General features: G+C 48.7%; 1 protein-coding gene across 2 annotated transcripts in view; it reads left to right on the top strand.

Moving 5' to 3' along the window:
- Positions 1-22,228, top strand: part of LOC119971145 (calcium-transporting ATPase type 2C member 2-like) — a 138,242-nt gene that overhangs the window by 107,616 nt on the left and 8,398 nt on the right. The window contains exons 15-23 of one of the 2 annotated variants that reach the window (XM_038806317.1): positions 2,208-2,297; positions 7,897-7,998; positions 8,086-8,242; positions 9,334-9,504; positions 14,645-14,742; positions 14,946-14,996; positions 15,168-15,334; positions 15,720-15,788; positions 15,915-16,031. In XM_038806317.1, coding sequence (XP_038662245.1) covers positions 2,208-2,297; positions 7,897-7,998; positions 8,086-8,242; positions 9,334-9,504; positions 14,645-14,742; positions 14,946-14,996; positions 15,168-15,334; positions 15,720-15,788; positions 15,915-16,031 — 1,022 coding nt within the window. The remainder of the gene's footprint in view (positions 1-2,207; positions 2,298-7,896; positions 7,999-8,085; positions 8,243-9,333; positions 9,505-14,644; positions 14,743-14,945; positions 14,997-15,167; positions 15,335-15,719; positions 15,789-15,914; positions 16,032-22,228) is intronic. The other variant, XM_038806318.1, reaches the window with a different exon arrangement.

Here is a 22,228-nt window from a genome sequence, read left to right as displayed (position 1 = left end):
AAACGAGCCGCTGGCGCAGACATTCAGAGCAGCAGTTACTTTCAGGGCCACAGCCAATGGGTGACCTCCCAGCCCATGTGGTGTCAACTGTTGCATTAAGTGGCACAGGTGGTCCACCGTTCCCCAGGACAGATGCAATCTTTTCCAGCACTGGACCTCTGGCATCAGGGAGGTAGCAGGTTCTCCAGCAGTATATCCCTGGACTGACCCTGTCGATTAACTTGCTGCCACCAACTTTCCAGCTGCCATTCCAGAAGGGCAATCCCATAGTGGTGATATCACCACAAGCCCAGCAAGGAGGACACTGGATGCGATGTCTGCAAACGGATCCCTTTAACCTATTGGCTCACAGCTATAAAGGACAGCTCAGGCCTGCAAACAAACGCACTCTTGGGAGGTGCTAACACTGAATCCGCCACATCCTCTGAGCGAGTTGCAATTATCTGTGTCCCTCCAGTGCCCTTTCCGCAATTGATCCCTTGAGGGTGATTGTGACACGAGCGCTCACTTCTGATATTCCCTTCGGAGGAAAGGCGGCCAGCTTCTCATTTTTTTCCGGCGTGAGAGTTCAATAGTGACATATTGCTGTATTTAAATGAGCTTCCCGACCTGACCCAGCGGGATCCTCGTTACGTGACCGGCGAGGGGCCTGGAAAATCAGGAAGCACGATCTCGCCAACAGGAATCCTGTTTCCCGATCTCACCGTATTTTGCACCCTCATTGCTGTTCTCGCTAATGGAATGAGTATATTATTGATGAGTGCCACTTGTAGAGTAAGTAGTCAGCCAATGTACTGGGTGAGTATTAGAAAGCAACAAAGGATGATCAAAAAAATCAAGAGGGAGAAAATGGAGTCTTGGGGAAACAACCAAGAATTATAACAACAGATTGAAAAGCTTCTCTAAGTATGTAAAAAGAGAATAGCAAAAGTAAAGATTGGTCCCTTAGAGGCTTAGACAAGAGAAATTAAATGGAGAATAAGAACATGGTAGAGAAGACTGGTAAATATTTTTGTCTTCAGAGTGGAAGACACAAAACACACCAAAATTGGGGAACCAAGGGTATAATGTTGGCGAGGAAGTTAAAGTAATTCATATTCGTAAAGTAAAAGTACTAGAGAAATTAATGCGACTAAAAGCTGACAAATCCATAAAAAGATATATTTTTAAAAAGCTGACAAATACCTTGTACCTGGTGGCTGGCATCCTAGATTTTTAAAAGAGGGGGCTGTGATTTAGTGGATGCATTTGTTGCCATCTTCCAGAGTTTGAGGAATTGTAGAATGGTCGCAGCAGATTAGTAGATAGGAAATATAACTCGGCTGTTCAAGAAAGGTGGAGAAAGAATTGGAAACTCCTGGCCAGTCAGTGTGACATTAGTCCTCACGAAAGTGTTGAATTTCATTGTTAAGGAAGTGGTGGCAGGGAAAACCATAATGTGATTCAGCAGAGTCAACATGGTCCGTATGCTTGCATGGTTCATGGAAAGGAAATCACATTTGACAAATCCATTATAATTTTTCAACAACGTAACCACGAGATAAAGGGGAAAATAGTGGATGCTGCATATTTGGATTTTCAAAAGGCATTATGTTATAACCCATACAAGACCTACGAGGTCGGACCAATTAGTCTTCCCATGCCTCGCTGAGGGGCGGGGGGCCACATCAGCGGACCTATGGACACTATGTATAAAAGCTCGTCCCGAGTGGGAACTGAGCAGAGAAGTCCCGTCTCGGAAATGTGCACAATGTGTAAATAGTTTCCTGTTCAATAAACAAATGTTTGATTTTAGCCTCACGTGTGGATTCCTCTGTGGACACAATACATTGCATCAGCTGCCACTCAGAACAATTGTTGCCCAAGATGAGAGCTAGTGTCAGACAGGTGAACGAAAAAGTCCTTACGTCGCCGTATGTTGTATAGTAAAGATATTCTCTTCATACAGTAACAATTAGCTCGCAATGAACAGGACATGGTCAGGTCGGGAAGCTCATTTAAATACAGCAAATGTCATTATTGAACACTCAATGGATTAAAATACATAGCGGATCAACTGTATAATTGTTATCAGAGATAGAGGAGTATTTAAGAACCAAAATCAGAGTAGAAATAAATTGATCATTTTCAAGTTGAAGGTCAGTTACTGGTGAAGTGCCACAAGGGTTAGAGCTGGGACCTCATGTCTATAATTTGTTTGCTCATAGGCTGGATGTGTATGCAATAATGCTGTCATCAGAGAAGACAAATTAATAGGACAGCCAACAGAGGGTGCATTAATTGCTCTTGCCATGAAGGTAAATGCTGAAAAAAAATTTATATTTTAAACTGTAGGCCAAGTGGAATATTATCTACAAGTTAAGCCAAAGTACTTCTACCTGATCAGCATTTCTTAAAAGCTGGACACCTATCTTCGCTGGGAAGGAGAGCCCTTTGGCAAAACACAAAATTTTTTTAAATGCCGCTAAGTGATGTCAATCTCGTCTGAACAGCTGAGTGCTTTCATTACAACTTAACTATTCAAACACAGCTAATGAGCTGAGACATAGTCGGGGTTCATTCTGAACGGGAATGCAAGCAAACAGGAATACAAATAATCAAAACAAATAAATGTCCAGCACCCGAGAGAGAAAATGCTGGAAAATCTCAGCAGGTCTGGCAGCATCTGTAGGGAGAGAAAAGAGCTAAAGTTTCCAGTCCAATGACTCTCTGTCAAAGCTAACAGACAGAGAAAGTGGGAAATATTTATACTGTGGAGTGAGAATGAAAGAAACCCAGGGAAACCGGGTGCTAATGGCCACAGAAACCAAGGGGAAAGAGTGCTGGTGGCAGTCCCCAGAGAGGACAAAAGATGTGAAACAGTAGGGAAACTAACATCAGAGGATGAACTGTAGATGTGGGGGGAGGGGAAGGGGGAAGCATAGAGGAGAAAGGTGAAGGAAAGGTGGATAAGATTGGGTGGGGGGGGGGGGGGATTCAATATATATTAAGAAAGAAAGAAATGGTAAAAGACAGATAAAATGAAATGAAAACAGTTGGGTCGAGGTGGGGTAGAGCTGATCATCTGAAGTTGTTGAATTCGATGTTCAGGTCAGAAGGCTGTAGCGTGCCAAACCGGAAGATGAGATGTTGTTCCTCCAGTTTGCGTTGAGCTTCACTGGAACATTGCAGCATGCCAAGAACATACATGTGGGCATGGAAGCAGGGTCTTTTGTTAAAATGGCAAGCAACAGGAAGGTCAGGGTCCTGAATGCGCACAGATCGAAGATGCTCAGCAAAGCGATCACCCAGTCTGCGTTTTGTCTCTCCGATATAGAGGAGACCACATTGGGAGCAGCGAATGCAATGGACCAATGGAAGAGATGCAAGTGAAACGCTGCTTAACCTGGAATGAGTGTTTTGGGACTGGGATGTTAAGCATGGAAGAGGTAAAGGGGCAGGTGTTACACCTTCTGCGATTGCATGGGAAGGTGCCATGGGTGATGGGAGAGGTATTGGGCATGGTGGAGGAGTGGACTAGATTGTCTCGGAGGGAACGGTCTCTGTGGAATGCTGACAGAGGGAGTGAAGGGAAGATGTGTTTGATGATGGAGTCACGCTGGAGTTGGTGAAAATGGCGGAGTATTGTGCTTCTCACACGGAGGCTGGTGGGATGAAATGTGAGAATGAGGGTGACTCTATCCTTGTTCTGGAAGGGAGTGGAGGGGGCGAGGGTAGTGGCGCGGAGATGGACCGCACACTGTTGAGGGCCCTGTCCACAACTATAGGTGGGAAATCACGGTTGAGGAAGGAGGAACACATTTTCGAAGCACGATTTTGGAAAGTGGCATATTTGGAACAAATGCGACGGAGGCGAAGGAATTGAGAGGAAGGGATGGAGTCCTTACAGGGTGTAGGGTGTGAAGAACTTAGTCCAGATAGCTGTGGGAGTCAGTGGGCTTGTAGTGAATATTAGTGGATAGTCTATTGCCGGAAATGGAGACAGAAAGATCAGGGAAGGGAAATGAAGTGTCTAAGATGGACCAGGTGAAAGTGATGGAGGGGTGGAAACTGGAAGCGAAGTTGATGAATTTTTCCAGGTCCGGGCGAGAGCATGATGCGGCACCAAAATAGTCATCAATGTATTGGTAAAGGAATTGTGGGAGGGGTCATGGGTAGGCCTGGAACAAGGAATATTCCACATACCCCCCTGGCGTAGCTAGGACCCATTGCTACACTTTTGATTTGGAGAAAGTGAGATGAGTTAAAGACGAAGTTGTTGAGAGATAGAACAAGTTCAGCCAGACGGAGGAGAGTGGTGGTGGATGGGAATTGTCCGGCCTCTTTTCGAGAAAGAAGCGAAGAGCTCCCAGTCCATCTTGGTGTGGGATGGAGGTGTAGAGGGATTGCACATCCATGGTGAATAGAATGCAGTTAGGGCGAACTGGAAGCTGTCAATATGACGCAGGGCATCAGAGGAATCCTGGATGTAGGTGGGGCGGGAATGGACCAGAGGAGTGAGGATGGAGTCAAGATAAGAGGAAATAAGTTTGGTGGGGCAGGAGCATGCTGACACAATGGGCCTGCCGGGACAGTCCTTTTTGTGGATTTTGGGAAGTAAGTAAAAGCGGGCTGTCCGGGGTTGGGAGACTATGAGGTTGGAAGCCGTAGGGGGAAGGCACCCGGAGGAAATGAGGTCGTTAATGGTGTTGGAGATAATGGTTTGATGTTCAGTGGTCTGGTCATGGTCCAGAGGGAGGTAAGAGGAAGTATCGGAGAGTTGGCGCTCAGTTTCTGCGAGGTAGAGGTCAATGCGCCAGACGACAACAGCACCCCCTTTGTCGGCAGGTTTGATGACAAAGTCGGGGTTAGACCTGACGGAGTGAAGAGCAGAAAGTTCGGAATGAGAGAGGTTGGAATGGGTGAGGGGGGCAGAAAAATTAAGACGGCCAATGTCCCGTCGATAGTTCTCACTGAAAAGATCAAGGGTTGGTAATTGTCCCGGCGGGGGGGGGGGGGGGGGGGGGGGGGGTGTCCACTTGAGGCAAAATGTTGGAGGCACATGAAAGGATCAGCGGAATGGGGGGAGGATTCTTGCCCAAAGAAGTGGGCATGGAGGCAAAGGCGGCGAAAGAAGAGTTCAACATCATGTCGAGCCCAGAATTCATTGAGGCGGGGACGTAAGGGTGCAAAGCTGAGTCCTTTGCTGATAACAGCACGCTTAGCCTCAGAGAGGGGAAGGTCGGAGGGTATGGTGAACACGCAGCAAGGGCTGGGGCTGGGAGAAATGGGGTACGAGGGATTGGGACTGGTGGAGGGCCTGGGATGGGCTGTGGTGTTGATGAGTGGGTAAAGCTTGCATTCCTAGGGCAGCACGGTGGTGCAGTGATAGCACTACAGTCTCACGGCGCCGAGGTCCCAGGTTCGATCCCGGCTCTGGGTCACTGTCCGTGTGGAGTTTGCACATTCTCCCCGTGTTTGCGTGGGTTTCGACCCCACAACCCAAAGATGTGCAGGGTAGGTGAACTGAACATGGTAAATTGCCCCTTAATTAGAAAAAATGAATTGGGTACTCTAAATTTATTTTTTTAAAAGCTTGCGTTCCTTAACATCTGTAAGAGACAGGAAAAGATTCTTGTTAAGGCGTCGAATGATGTGAAGAATGAAATGAAACTGGGGACAGGGACAGCTTTGAGAGAGAGTAAGATGGTGCTGCTGGAGAGAGGTGTTGAATGTCTTCATGTGGCGGCGCATGGCACTGAGAGTGGCTTTCAGGATACGGCGAGAGCAGTAGTTGGAAGAATGTTGTATATCCTGGAGGTATCTGTAATCCTGGAGGTTACATGCAGCATGGAATTTGAGTTGAAATCCCCGTGCGGTAAATCGGAGACGTAGACAGTCACTGAGGGAGGAAATATGGCTGTGGAAACGAATCTTGGTAAATACCTTGTCCAACACTAAGAGAGAAATGGAAAGCAGTGAAGTTGGATAGTGGGGGAGGGACTTACAGAAATCCTGTGGGAGAGAAGTGCAGTACTTCTTCAGGATAGGCACTGGAAGAGAGGTGGCAGTGCGTTAAACACTGGATAAAAGCAATTAACTGCAGATGCTGGAATCTGAAACGAAAGAGAAAATGCTGGAAAATCTCAGCAGGTCTGCCAGCATCTGTAGGCGAATGAAAAGAACTGATGTTTCAAGTCCGATAACTCTTTGTCAAAGCTAACAGACAGGGTAAGTGGGAAATATTTATACTGTATTTATACTATATTTCTTTCTTTCTTAATATATATTTAATTCCCTCCAATCTTATCCACCTTTCCTTCACCTTTCTCCTCTTTGCTTCCCCGTTCCCCTCCCCCCACATCTACAGTTCATCCTCTGATGTTAGTTTCCCTGCTGTTTGACCTTTCACATCTTTTGTCCTCTCTGGGGACTACCATTAGCACACATTCCCCTTGGTTTCTGTGACTCTTTGTCAAAGCTAACAGACAAAATGGGGAATAATTATACTGTCGAGTGAGAAATGAAAGATGAGTCATAGCCACAGAAACCCCATTTTGTATGTTAGCTTTGACAAAGAGTCATTGGACTCAAAACGTTAGCTCTTTTCTCTCCCTACAGATGCTGCCAGACCTGCTGAGATTTTCCGGCATTTTCTCTTTCGTTTCAGATTCCAGCATCCGCAGTAATTTGCTTTTGCCCAATGTCTAACACCCCACTGTCCCGCCTTCCACTCCGTTACCTCCGGACCCACCTGCGCACCGCCGACACCTATTCTCCACTCCTTCAAAAAACCTTCTCATCCCAGCCACAGTCACGTGTCCCCTGTGAACCACTTTAAGCAGAATAAGGCTAAGCCTAGCACACGATGAGGATGCATTCACCCTCCTCAAAGCCTCCTCCCACAGCCCAGCCTCCACCGCCCTTCCTAACTCTTGCACTTACGCTTCACTATCCCAATCGGGGCTCCCTCCCAGTCTATCAACTCTTCATAAATTTCTGAAACTCTACCCTCACCTACCCCTGTTTTTGACACCACCTTGTCCTGCAGCCCCTGGGGTGGCAGGTAGGGAAAGGTCTGGATCTGCTTCCTGACAAAATCCCTCACCTGTAAATACCAGAACCCATTCCCTTCGCTGTAAATCCCAGAACCCATTCCCTCACCTGTAAATACCAGAACCCATTCCCTCACCTGTAAATCCCGGAACCCATTCCCTCACCTGTAAATCCCGGAACCCATTCCCTCACCTGTAAATACTGGAACCCATTCCCTCACCTGTAAATCCCGGAACCCATTCCCTCACCTGTAAATACTGGAACCCATTCCCTCACCTGTAAATACCAGAACCCATTAGTGGTAACTGCTTTTAGGGTGACTGCACCCCTCTATTACAAATGAGCTTATTTACTTTTAATCCATTTTAACAAGCATCATGAATAACCTGGCAGGAGAAAGGAGGATAAAAAAGATATGATCCAGAAGTTAAGAATCGTGGTATTGTTAGTGGCCCAGGAAGACCATCATCTCCTACTGTGCTCCTACTGTCTCCAATCCTATCATGACCTGTCCCCACCTCCCGACATGTTATCAACTCCTCACATGCATACAAGTTTTCCTACCTCAGTCAGGTTGAGAGGTTGACGGGTTGGCTGAGACAGACAAAAGGAAAGTTCCCTGTTTGACAGGCTATAAAATGATATGAGCTTAATGGGAAAATAACAGGGTAAAACGACAATGAAAGTACCCAAGGAGGAGCATCTTAAACATCTTTTCTGGTTACCTTTTTATGTTTTTTGCATATCATTTTAATTCTGATCCAATGCAAACGGGCCTGAAGAAAAATTAATAGATCACTTGATTTAACTATTGAACAGCTTTCGATTTTAAAATCTAATGTCTTGCATTTTGAATTGAAGATGGACCTTGATCATGTTAGACAAAGCTACACACGGAAGAAGGAATATCCATTTAGCTCAGATCAGAAATGGATGGCCGTTAAGTGTGCCCACAAGAGTCAGGTAGGAACTATGGGATTTGGGAGATATTTTCAGTTATTTAGCCGCATGTCTAAGACAGCACTAACCGTTTTTATATGACATTTAAAGGAAACTGAAGACATTTACTTCATGAAGGGTGCATATGAGGGTGTTATTCAGTACTGTAGCAATTATAGCAATGGTGGCATGCCCGTACCCCTCACACCACAGCAAAAGGCAATATACATCCAACAACAAGCAAAACTAGGAGCGGAGGGCCTACGTGGTAGGGTCTTCTGTTCTGTGTTAAATTTCAAATAATGATTTTTGTAAAGAAAAATTACATTTATTTTGTAATGTCTTTTCATTCTAAAGTAATGTCTACCATGATAAAAGGATAAATGTTGAATGTTATTTTGCAAAATAATGGGCGGAACTTTTTCCATTTTTCTGCGCAGTGTCACACCGGGCAGGAAAGGTGGCATTGAAGCCACCAGCCCCAACAGTGGCTTTCTAAGCTGTCTTGTTAATGTGTGTGACCCACCGCTCCCAAGGGATGGGTCCCACGACGTCATGCTGGCCGGGGTGAGCTCAGTCAGGGCCACCAGAAATGCGGGATGCCATTTTTCAAGGCCGCCCTGATACAAAGAAGTAAGAACAACCCCCCCCATCCCCCAACACAACACATCACCCCAGTACTGCCCTCTGGCGCCGCCAAGAAACTGCAGGCAGTGTCTGGGCATGCTATCCCCACTCCGAGTGATGCACTCACCTGATATTCTCTGGTGGGTTCTGCCCACCAGGTGCATGCCACGGGAGACCTACTGCAATTCATGTCAGTATGAGGGCATGCCGATGTGAATGGGTAATGTAATGGGTGAAGAGGGGATTATCAGGCATAGAGGCCTGATAGTCAGATGCAACTTTATTGTAATGAGGTTCCTGACGTTGAACGTGGCGGTATTCCCGTTGCGTCACTGGCGAAGGGGGTTGGGGATAGTCATGTCATGCCTTTACATCAGCATGAAACGGGATTTGGGCCACCCGTGGGATATTCCATTCTGGTTGCTGATCCTGCCTGACAGAAATGGGAGCATAAATCCTACCTCCCAATTTTTTTTTTAACCATACCAATATTTTGTTATATAATGGCCCCCAAAAGGTTAAAGCTCTTTTCTCATGCCTACTAAGATCATACCTTTTGCAACAAATGGGTGAACATCAAGTCCTTCTTTCTGTAAATCGAGGGCTCCCAAAGTACCCTGCATATTATCTCCGTATATATTGGCCCCAAATGCATAGCACATTAAATATACTAGACATTAAATAAAGACAGAAATTGGTGTTAATGAGTATTTTCCTGTTTGCTTTTCCAAGTGCTCACACTAGCGGTTGGGCAGGAATTAGGTGCACTTACCTTCTTGGGACTGATAGGTATTATTGATCCCCCGAGAAATGAAGTCAGGAGAGCAGTTCAATTGCTTCAAAATTCAGGAGTTGCTGTAAAGATGATCACTGGAGACTCCAAGGAAACGGCCCTTTCTATAGGTACAGTGAGTTTTGGTACTTATCGTTTTATGCAACAAAGTGTTGGTATTGTTTGTCTTTATTTTTAACGCAGATCTATTCTGGTGTTTACTGTTCTAATTCCCGCCAGAATCCAAAATAACTGACAATTTTCCTATCAAATTCTATTTGTGTAATGAGACATGGGCCGGGATTCTCCGCTATCCGGCGGGGCGGGCCGTACCGACGCCAAGGAATGGCGTGAACCACTCTGTCGTCGGGCCGCCTGGAATCCTCTGCACCTTCAGGAGCTAGGCCGGCGCCAGCGGGACTGGCGCCGCGCCAGCTGGCTCCGAAGGGCTTGGTGCTGCGCCAACTGTTGGCGAAGGACCTCCGCTGGCCGGCGCGAGTTGGCACCAGCGTATACTGGCGTCATCCCAGTAGATGCGCAGGGGGGTTCTTCTCCGCGCCGGCCATGGTGGACTGTCACAGCGGCCGGTGCGGAGGGAAAACGTGCCCCCACGGCACAGGCCCGCCCGCGGAACGGTGGGCCCCAATCGCGGGCCAGGCCACTGTGGGGGCACCCCCCCCCCCCGGGGCCAGATCTCTCACGCCCCCCCCAAGGACTCCGCAGGCCACCCGTAGAGCCAGATCTCATCGGTAAGGACCTTTTTTGATTTACGCCGGTGGGACTGTCCGAAAACGGGCGGCCACTTGGCCCATCGCGGGGCGGAGAATCGCCGGGGGTCCGCTGCCAACGGCTCCCAACCGGCGCGACGTGATTCTAGCCCCCGCCAAATCCGGCAGCCGACGACGGGGCGGGATTCACGCTGCCCCTCCGGCGATTCTTCACCCATGATTCTAGGTGCAAACTCTGCAAAACAAAATTGTGTGCAAGTCAAATTTAATGGAATTGTGACAATTAAAAAGAAGTTGATTAGGTGCTATATCAGATGTTAGTGAGGAGGGTTTTCCTCTGCGCTGGACCACAGCACCATGCCATAGTTCAGCGCAGAGGTCACTTGCCTGAAAATGTGCCATCAGATTTCACCACACAGCTGACTATTGCAATCCCTTCCGATATTCAAACTCTATTGTACACTGGAAAAAAGTGTCAACCTCAAATAGATTGTCTTTTTATCTTTCGTGTTTTTATACAGAGTGTAAAAGAGTAGGAGCGGAAAGTTTAGATCCTCCCCCACCTCCACCCCCGCCCTCCCCAAGTATTGTCTCAGGCAGGAAAAGCAGAGGGCAGCCTGTTAGCTGCCTTGTCGACTTTCCCACCCAAATTTTCAAGCACTGTGGTGGGAACAAAATGGAAGCGGTGGGTCACACAATTTTTGTGGATGGGCTCTGAATGAGACTGCTCCGCCAGCAACTTTGGTTCCTGCCAGGTTGAATATCTGAAAAAGCAAATTTTTTTTTGTTGAAAAAGGACCCCCCCCCCCCCCCCCCCTCCACCCCCCACAACCCCCGCCAAACACAAGCCGTAAACATCCCCACTCCACACCACCAAACACAAGACTGGCCCTCACCCGACACTGCTTCCGGGGTGGTGGCAAGGGGCAGTACCCAGGCCTGACCCTCTCCCCCTGGGGCTGTATTTACCCATGCAACCCTCTTTGTCAAAAGCTGTTGTAAACCCTGCTGACAAGATGTCACCCCGGCAGGACGATGGGAGGTGGTGGGAATTCCTTACATGAGGGGGATAATACAGCGGGGAAACCAGCCAATGATATTGAAACGTCTGACAATGGGAACCCTGTTACTTCACTGGCGGCGGTGATAATGGGAACGGGATGTCCCAATGGTGTAAAAGCCCCCACTGGCGTTCCCATCCACCGAAAATGGGGTTGGAAAACCTCACCCTCGGAACTGGTTGTGCAGTAGGCTAGTCAATGAAGGAAATATTGAGCATTTTAACAGAGCAGTGTATGAAACCTGTATCTATCAAACTTGAAAATTATAATGATAGATATTGAAGTTCATTGTTACCGCCCTTCAGTTCCCTGTGCAAGTCTAGTTAACAGACTCAAAGGAAATAATATTTACCTTAAAATTAACAGTTGTTGGTAGCTTGAAACTCTAGCTCCTAGAGGACCCGGGGTTTCTTTTTTTTTTTTTAAATTTAGATTACATAGAACATAGAACATAGAACAGTACAGCACAGAACAGGCCCTTCGGCCCTCGATGTTGTGCCGAGCAATGATCACCCTTCTTAAACCCACGTAACCCGTATACCCGTAACCCAACAATCCCCCCATTAACCTTACACTACGGGCAATTTAGCATGGCCAATCCACCTAACCCGCACATCTTTGGACTGTGGGAGGAAACCGGAGCACCCGGAGGAAACCCACGCACACACGGGGAGGACGTGCAGACTCCACACAGACAGTGACCCAGCCGGGAATCGAACCTGGGACCCTGGAGCTGTGAAGCATTGATGCTAACCACCATGCTACCGTGAGGCCAATTATTACCCAATTATTTTTTCTATTAAGGGGCAATTTTAGCGTGGCCAATCCACCTACTCTGCACATTTTTGGGTTGTGGGGGCGAAACCCACGCAGACACGGGGAGAATGTGCAAACTCCACACGGACAGTGACCCAGAGCCGGGATCGAACCTGGGACCTCAGCGCCGTGAGGCGGTTGTGCTAACCACTAGGCCACCATGCTGCCCTCGACCCGGGGTTTCTAAGCATGCACCGGCTGTAACATGGCCACTCGTGCGCAGTTGACCCATTTCACATCTTAATGCTGAGAATCGGTCCTGGGAGCATGCACAGTTTGTATTTTTTGATTGGGAAGCCAGCCCTGCGCAGAAGTTAAAGTGAAACTGTGTGAAATGGAGGCCCAGCAGCCTGGAAGAGGAATGCCATTGTGGAGAGGGTGTTCCAGGGAACTGGACACGGGTGGGGGACAGGGAGCAGGTCCCAATTCAAGAGGAGGTTCCCAAACCAGGGAGTGGTTCCAGGAGCAGACCAAGTTAAAGGGACAAGGACAGGAATCTGGAACAAGTCCTGTTAAAGTACAGTTCAAAGTAGGGAGCAGAGTATTTTGATCTGGAAATAATGAGAGAAATTTGCGTGGAGCAAGCATGAAGCAAGGTGGGCTTCAGAGGAACCAGACATTCTGAGGAGGCAGTCAAAGGTTGGTGATTTCCTACTGTGGGTCCTTGGAGTACTGGTTTTCAGTTTGGCGCAGCCAAATACCTGCAATTGTGTGAGGAAGACGAAACTCCAGTATATGCAGAGACCCAGGAAAAAGGAACATTGGAAGGAGAGATTGAAACCTTGGAGAGGGATCTTTGCTGAAGCCTCCAAGTGGAAATTATATTTGGGAGGCAATTACAAGATGAGTTCTTTATGCATGGAGATTAGGAGCCTGTATGAGAAAGACAGAGGACTGGATTGTCCCAAAATAGGGCTATGTCCACTGCTGGCGTTAAAACGCTGGCATTTCACTCCCAGTTTCCTGCAAAAAATAAAGAGCAGGGGGCTAGCAGGGACCCGGGAGTTTCATGCAGCTTTAGCTGCGAATATGTGCCCCCACACTTCTGGTTCCAAGTCCGCGCTGGAGGCCGCGCCAATCGCCATGGCGGACTCGGACCGCGGACCATCACGAAGAAACAAGGCCCCCCCCCCAATCAGCCCCACGCCCCTGCATCGGACCGGCCGATAACTGCCGACCGTCCATAAGGCCACCACACCTCCCCCCACACCCCCGGTGCTGGATCCCCCCCACCAGGGCGGCCGCAGACTGAGTCCGCAGCTGCCACGCGAGAGTCCTGACTGGCTATACGTGGTTAGAACCACGCCATTGGGAAATTGGCCAGTCGGGAGCGGATTGTCGCTGGGAGGGCATCTGGCAATGACCCCCCCAGCCACACAGCATAATTCACGGACGAGCGATTCTTCGGGGAACGGAGAATCACCAGAGCGGCGCTGGGCGCAATCTGGTCAGGAACGTCGGTTCTCTGACCCCTCGCCTATCGTGATTCCGGCGCGGGGCTGCGGAGAATCCAGCCCAGAATTTCAGTGAGACCAGTTGGGATACTGTGTAACAAGCATCTGGAGGTGTGGTGTGACTAATGAGATATCCATGGAATCTGCTTTGGTGATATCTGTCATTTGGTTTTGGGGTGTGGTGTGTCGAACCACAGTCGGGATTCTTCGAAAACTGGCGGGGCGGGCAACTCCAGCGTGAAGGAGTGGCGTGAACCACTGTGGCGTGGGCCGCCCCAAAGGTGCGGAATTCTCCGCACCTTCAGGGGCGAGACCGGCGCCGGAGTGGTTTCTCCGGCGCCAGCCGGCGCAGAAAAGGCTTAGCGCCATGCCAACCTGCACCGAAGGGCCTCCGTCAGCTGGCGCGAGTTGGTGCATGTGCGGGACATCAGTATGTGCTGGCATCATCCCAGCGCATGCACGGGGGAGGTTCATCTCCACGTCGGCCATCACGGACTGTTACAGCGGCCGATGCGGAGGAATAGAGTGCCCTCACGGCACAGGCCCGCCCACGGATCGGTGGGCACCCATCGCAGGCCAGGCCACCATGGGGGCACCACCCCGGGCCAGATACTCCCGTGCCCCCCCCCCCCCCCCCCCCCCCCCCGAGGACACTGGAGGCCGCCCGCGGAGCGAGGTCCCGCCGGTAAGTACCTGCCATAACATACACCGGCGGGACCGGCCAAAAACGGACGGCCACTCTTCCCATCGCAGGGCGGAGAATCGCCGGGGGCAGCCGCTGCCAACGGCCCTTGACCGGTGCGGCGCGATTCCCGCCCCCGCCAAATCCCCAGCGCCGGAGAATTTGGCAGCCGGCGGGGGTGGGATTCACGCCGCCCCCCCCCCGGCGATTCTCCGACCCGGCGGGGGAGTCGGAGAATCCCGCCCATTATCTTTACACTGTTTTATGGGGTGAATTCTCCGTCAGCGTGATTCTCCGTTCCACTGGCAGTGCACCCATTCCTGGGGGTTTCCCGGCGGCGTGGGGTGGCCACAATGGGAAATCAATGGGGGCGGGAATGGAGAATCCCGCTACGGGTGACTGCGTGCCACCGAGGAACGCGTGGCTGGGAAGACGGAGAATGCCTTTTAAATAAAATAGTCCAAGAGATGAAAACATAAGCTAAATGAATGGCAGGGGATAATCTTTTCCAAATGTATACACACATTCAGGAAGAAGCATAAACCTATATAATGATGGTATGGAGGTTATGTCAGGAGAGCAGCTGGAACAGTTAGAAGATAAGGATCTTTCCCTCATGGTGCTGAAGGTACGATTCTAATCCAATTATTCAAAGTTATAACAGCCATTTCCTCTGTGTCAAAATAACTTAAAGGCAATTTCCAAACATGTATTTATGTTCCTCTTTAATATATTTACTTAACCACATAATATTTTCATGTCTTGACCCCCCCCCCCCCCCCCCCCCCCCCCCCCCCCCCCCCCCCCCCCCCAACCGTGTCTCTCGTGCAGGTGGCTGTATTCTTTAGGACAAGTCCAAAGCACAAACAGAAAATAATAAAGGTATAATATCTTTTAAACTTGCACAATAAATGCTGAAAGTATCAATCACTTCTGCCTTAGCGTTATCCATATGTTTGTCTCATTTGTGGAACATCACCAAAGCATTGTCATGGTAAATGGAAGTTGCTGCTAACATGCAGTCCTCTGCCTCTTTTAATTGTTGCTACATAGGCCCTTCAAAGCAATAATGCGGTGGTGGGGATGACTGGAGATGGTGTGAATGATGCCGTTGCCCTCAAGTCTGCTGATATTGGCATTGCCATGAAAGGAACGGGAACTGACGTCACTAAAGAAGCGGCGGGCATGATCCTGTTGGACGATAACTTTGCATCTATTTTGTGAGCAAATTCACCTCGTTCCATTTTGATACTTACCTTTTAACTGCAAGTTCGCAACAGTACGTTCACTTTTGCTTACTGGGTGATTTAACATGAAGCCTTTTCTATGAGTCTTTTATTTAATATATGGTAAAAAAAAATCCCATTTTTTGTAAGGTTAAATTTGCGTAATGGTTGACTCGTCAAATTGTGACATTCACTGTCCACGTTTGCAAATAGGTATTGGCAACTAAGGGTGTAGAATCAGAGGGCTACCACAATCTTTCATAGAACTTTGTATGGGAGAAAAATTCATGCAGGCGGAAATAAATGTTGACGTTAAAATTTGTATAATTTAATCATTTCCATGATGTTGAATAATCGTCCAGGTCATTAATTTTTGTAGGCATGCAATGGAGGAAGGCAAAGGAATATTTTACAACATTAAAAATTTTGTGCGATTCCAGTTGAGTACGTAAGTGTAAATATAATTATTCAAAGAAAGATCTCAAATTGTTTCTTTGGATTATACAACTGTTATGAGGCGTACATATAAATATGTGAATATCTGTCTGCAATTATTTTTGTTTTAAACATGCAGGAGCATTTCAGCATTGAGCTTGATCGCACTTTCTACTATATTCAATCTGCCAAATCCACTAAACGCTATGCAGATTCTATGGATCAACATCATTATGGACGGACCTCCAGCTCAAAGGTACAGATCGAGATTGGGGGTTTAAGTGTAATATCAATGCCTTGCTCTGCTCCTGTGGCATTGTATAGTTGGGGCTAAGTGTTTGACTGGAATCCTATTGGTACCCTCTTTACATGCAAAGGTTGAATTATTTTAATATACTTTAGTTCATAAGCATTTTTTTTCATACCCACATTTTGTTCCATTAGTTTAATGTTAGGCGAATCCTTGTTTTCATTCAAATAGAGTGATGCATCATATTACAGCAGCACCGTGTGCATATTTAATCCATATTAGGTTCAAATACATGGGGCTGGATTCTCCGTCGGCGGAATCCTCCGCTTTGCCGGCAGCACATTCATGCCCGTGGATTTCCCGACGGCGCGGAGGTGCCCACAATGGGAAACCCCATTGGCCGGCTGCTTGGATGGTGAATCCCGCTGCTGGTGGGGGGGGGCACCGGAAAACGGGTGTGGCGGGACGGAGAATCCCGCCCCATCCATCTGTGGTGCTCTATACTTTTGCTTTGGTTTTTTTCCCTCAGATTGATCTGATTTTATCTTTCATTTTAATGCAGTACTCCAAATCCCGTTTACCTACAGTCCAAGTATGCAACTTGACATCTTTCCACTTCATTTGTTTTTGGTTTGCGTGATTTCTTACCCCAATATGTAGCATGGGACATTTACAGAACAACTTTCAGCCTTGTGCAAAACAGTTTCCACTTTGCAGTGCCATTTCAGACCACATGGCCATAAGAAATAGGAACAGGAGGTGGCCATTCAGCCCCTCGAGCCTACTCTACCATTCAATGGGATGATCGCTGATCCAGCATTCCTCACGTCCACTTTCTTGCCCTTTCCCCGTAACCCTTGATTCCCTTACTGATCAAGAATCTATGTATCTCAACCTTAAATATACAAAAGCACTCTGCCCCTACAGCTCTCTGTGACAAGAAGTTCCAAAGACTCACAACCCTCTGAGAGAAGAACTTCCTCCTCATCTCAGTCTTAAATTGGCACCTCTTTATTCTGAAATTATGCCCCCTGGTCCTAGACTCTCCCACAAGGAGGAAAAATCCTCTCAGTATTTACCCTGTCAAGCCCCTTAAGAATCCTGTATGTTTCAGTCTTCTAAATTCCAATGAGCAGAGTCTCAACCTGTTTAACCTTTGCTCATAAGATAATCCCTCCAGATCATCCGAGTGAACCTTCACTGAACCGCCTCCAATGAAATAATTTCTTTCCTTCCTTAAATAAACAGACCAAACCTGCTCACAGTGCTCCAACTTGTACAATTGCAGCAAGACTTCTCTATTCTTATCCTCCAACCCCCTTAAAATAAGGGCCAACATTCTGTTAGCCTTCCTGATTACCTGCTGCACCTGTGTGCTAGCTTTCTGTGTTTCGTGCACAAGTACCCCCAAGTCCCTTTATGTTGCAGCTTTCTGCAAGTTTTTCTCCATTTAAATAATACTGATTTGTTTTTGTTCTCCCTTCCAATATGAACAACTGCCCATTTTCCCATATACCCCATTTGTCAACTTTTTACCCATTTACTTAACCTATCAATATGTCTTCGCAAACTGTTTGTATCCCTCTCGTAACTTGCCTTTCCACCTATTTATATGTTGTTTGCAAATTTGGCTACAGTACATTGGTTCCCTCCCCCAACCCATTAACATACATTTGTAAACAGTTGTGGTCCAGCATTGATCCCTTTGGAACCCCACTGAAGCCAACCTCAAAAACAACCCTTTATCTGCACTCACTGTTCCCTGTTCACGAATCAAAGCTGAATTATAAATTAGGGGTGGAATTTGCCGATATTTTTTCAAAATGTCAGTCTCATCGAGAAAACCGGAGAGAATCCCACAGGTGCCATCGGCGGGGAAAGTCACCCTGTATACAGCCTCTTCAACCATATTTTTCTCTCTCTGGTTCACGCTGTACTCGTGGCGGCTTGCCTCTGATTTGCTCGTCACAGTAAAACTTAATCTCTATAATGAGTGGGGTGCTCTTTTTAAACGCCCCCCCGGCACTCGTTCCAAGTCCAGTTGAGGATTTGGCTGCCAAGAAGACAGCACCACGGAGGGAGACCTCACCAAACTCCTGGATGGTGTTGGGAAGAAGCGTGAAATCCTCTAACCACAATCAGCCGCACTTCCAGCAAGCGAGGTGACCAGCCCCACCTGGGAGTCTGTGGCCGCAATAGTGAGTGCCAGCTCGCTCCATAAGAGGATGGGGTCACAGTGCTGAAAGAAGATTAATTACCTTCTTCGTGCAGCCAGGGTACGTCTGCCTCCATGTACCCCACTGTGCACACCCATCACACCTCCTCAGTGATCTCCCCCCAGACACTTCACAGGGCCCCAACACATGGCATGGTATCCTCCTCCCCCACCCCACTCCCCATGACCTCCTCTTCCCCCCCGCCCCAGTAGCTAATCTTCTCCTCACATCCCCACTCCCACTCACCTCCCACCCATGCCAGACTTCTTGATTATCTGACCTGGCAGGGCTCCTACCACCTACACTCTCTACATCTGTCTCATTGCAGGACAAACTCGAGCATAACTGGCGTGAGCGGGCACAACCTGCCGGAGTCATGCCTGAACTGAGGACCCTAATGTCCTTTTGAGGAGAGACCTGGCCTGTGAGGAGCAGGACCGCACCTTTGCAGAGGGCAAGGTGGGGGCAAGAGACAACAGTGACATCCCTCAACACATCCAGCCATGGTGCAAGCTTCACATCAGTCTGCCCATGCCAGAGCCCAAGACTCTTCTATGCCACAGGCCAATGATGTGCCCCAGGTATGGTCATCCCAGAGCTGCTGCAGGTTGTGAGCATCCGGAAGGAATGAAAGCATTCCGGCACAGACTGCAAGGCTGAATGGAGGAGCCCCATCACCTTCTCTCTGAGGTGATGGTGCTGTCACTCAGAGGCAACCAGGCCAACACTGTGAGGGTGGCGCCACAGTGGAGACCTTGGTGCAGAATGTGCGCTCCATGGTTCAGCTCATGATCTCCATGGCCGAGGCACGCGATCCATGGTACATGGCATCAACTGCATGTTGCAGGCACTCGTGGCAATCCACAACTGTCAGCAGCATCAGGACCCCTGACCTTGGAGGAGGCAGTAGGAATTGAGACGTGTCATGCAGCCTCTCTGAGCCCCTAGATCACCCTGCCCATTGGGAAGTTACATTCAGCCCCCTGTCAGGCAGGAGTCAGGCATTTTAAAGAGGATAAGAGGCACATCGCTGCAAGCCATCATCCTTCTTCTGCAGCATCCGGTCAATCGCTTTAGCGCCCTGCCCATGAATTTTGTAGTCATCAGGATGACCTCCCGTAGGTATCACAATGGTGAGAGAATGTCAGGCCCCATGATGACAAGAGGTCTTCAAACCCTAATCCTGATCATTTCCAACCAAGAGGCTATGACAGTGTCCCTAGCCCTGTGCTCCATGCTCCCCGCCCATTGGCACAGGTCCTTCCTCTGCCTCCTCCATGGGTTGCCCCATCTCTGCCCTCCTGACATCCTCCTCATTCGAGATGTGATGGTCCTCCATCCACTCCTTTTCCAGCTGCTCAGCCCGCCTGCAGTGCCAGTTTGTGCAGAGCATAGTAGATCGTTCGCCTGCTTGACCAGGGCATGCATGAGCCTCATTGTTGTGAGTCTCAGCAGGTGTTTGGGACTCTTGAGGGGATACCCTTGTCCCTGAGGAGCCATCCCCTCATCTGCTGCTCTCCCTGAAAAATGGCTGGGATATGCGAGCATCCCAAGGTGTAGCTATCCTGGCCACTCCCCAGGAAATGGGCACATACCTGCTTGATGCGCATCATTTGGCCACAGACGATCTGGGCATTGCAGGAATGGTATCCCTTGCAGTTCACAAATGGCGCTTCATGCTGCCATGGGGAATGCAGAGCCACATGGGTGCAGTCGATGACACCCTGCAAATTGATGTACGTGTGGGCCCTCACAAATTGCGCACCTGTAACCTCTGTGGTTACATCTCTGGTAGATGCCTCACAGGTCACCTGTGCAGCCCTGAAACAAGCAATTGGCTTACAATTTCAGAGTGGCAGTTACTTTCAGGGCCTCAGGCAATGGGGGACCTTCTAGTTGGTGCCAACTCTTGCATCATCTGGCATAGGTGGTCCACCATCTACTGGGACACGCGCAGTCATCTTCAGCACTGGACCTCTGACATTTGGAGATAGGAAGTTCTACGACGGTATACCCATTGCCGGTAATGTCTCCTCTGAGGCTCTACTATCTTTGGCCCTGCTCCCGAAAGATCAGCGCGCCCTGCCTCCCCCTTCTCTGCAGGGCACTGGCCCTGGTCACTTGCAGCAGTGTGTCAATGTCGCTGCTGCTGCAGGTTGATCGCAATCAAAAGAATAGCCAACTTGACTGACTCCATGATCCTCCCGAATCAAAAACTGAAAGGAAGAGAATTACCCTCTTACAGACTGGACGGATCTTTCTACGCGTCCTCTCTATAGTTGTAGCACTATATTCCATGTACTTCATCCGCTCGATGTTTATGTATTTGCATTGTCCATTTATCATATGTTTTCATGTCTGGAGCGATCTGCCTGGACTATAGGCAGAACAATACTTTTCACTGTACGTCAGTACACGTGACAATAAGTCTGAATCAAAGAGCGATGAGGAGACCTTACAATGGCCTTTACCCAAAACCCTCTCAGGATCTGGGTCATCCATCCATGACCATCCCCCAATGTGAGTGCCTTTGCAATGTGGCTCAGTCCCACCCTTGTCAAACAATAGCCACTTCCCCACAGTTGCCACTCTCAACTCCATCTAAATGAAGCGTCTCAGTGGGCCGTGTGACTCCTCCAAGTAAGGGCAGTTGAGTAATTTCAGTGGACCTACATCTAACCTCAGAGTGAAATGAGACACTGCCACTTGTCTTCTGCTGAACGGGGTGACTGATGAGCCTCTTCACCATAATGCCTTGCGTTGGAGGCTACATCTGTGCTGCGCCTCTGGAGATGTGAGTATTAGCCTTTGAGTTCAAAGTTCGTGAGCTCTGCTTCCAAACTGTTAACTATTGGGCGCCAACCAGTGGCACATTCATGCATTGCAACCTGACTAAATTGGCACCATTGACTCATCAAGGAAGGGTCAGGCAACTAATTAAACAACTGGCTTCCCGTTGCTGAAGGCGAGATACACCGGATGTATGTGAAGATGCAAATTATAGTAAACTTCATCCTTGAATGGCCCCCTCATTCCTGCTGTGGATTAAACAAGCGTTCTAACATCCTGCCACCCACTAACAATCCCTGACTACCTGGACTCCATAACCAGAGACTTTCAACTTCCAGACAGCTCATACCCTCAGGCTGCAAAGCTCAGCCTGTGCGTGGGGGTTTATTCTGACTGCATTCATTCTCCCCCCTCTGCGAGGGTGTTCAGATTCATTAGGCTGGGAAACACTTCTTGCAGAGTCCCCCATTCTGCCCATGCTGCCTGGCATCTCATGGAACCCTAGTCAAGGACTTTGAGGATTCACCTGCTCCCACTCACTTTCCAGTTGCCCCTCTCGAAGGGCATTCCCTCAGCGGTGATCGCACCACAGGCCCAGCAGGGAGGAAACAGGAAGCGATGTCTGCAAACCAGCCACCAAACCCTTTCAAACCTAGAGGCTCACAGCCATGATGGGCCGCTAAGACCTGTGAGCAGCCCCACACCCTGAGCTACGGGAGGGCTTGCTAATTATATTCTGATGAATTTAAATGAGGTTCCCAACCTTCGGAATTCTTGTTACGTGACTGGCGACATGTCTGGAAAATTGGGAAACGCAATCTCGTCAACAAGGATCGCGTTTCCCAATTCTCAATGTATTTCTCGCCGTGGCTAAAAAGCGCCCCCAAAGGAGTTGGGTCCCAACCTGACTCTGGCGAGAAATCATGTGAAACTCCCTGGAGGAGGTAGATTTGCAACACTTGGACTTGACACCACAGGGAGTGTGTCAATGCGACTCTGCATGATTTAAACAAAGACCATTGACCTTGGCGATGTTATATTTCATGCACTCGTTCACAGATAGCATCTGTTTTCCTGGGAAACCTGCGCTGCACTGCTGCCTGTGCCTCATCCACGCACTCAGCAGAGCAGCAAAGGACTCAGGCATATGTTCGGTGCTCTGCTTTGTTCCTTGGCCAGTGTACAAGGCAACTGGGG

This window comes from Scyliorhinus canicula, chromosome 9 (genome assembly GCF_902713615.1).
Source record: "Scyliorhinus canicula chromosome 9, sScyCan1.1, whole genome shotgun sequence".
Classification (NCBI taxonomy): Eukaryota; Metazoa; Chordata; class Chondrichthyes; order Carcharhiniformes; family Scyliorhinidae; genus Scyliorhinus; species Scyliorhinus canicula.
Note: the sequence above shows the minus strand (reverse complement) of the source record. Positions and strands in the feature narration are given on the sequence as shown.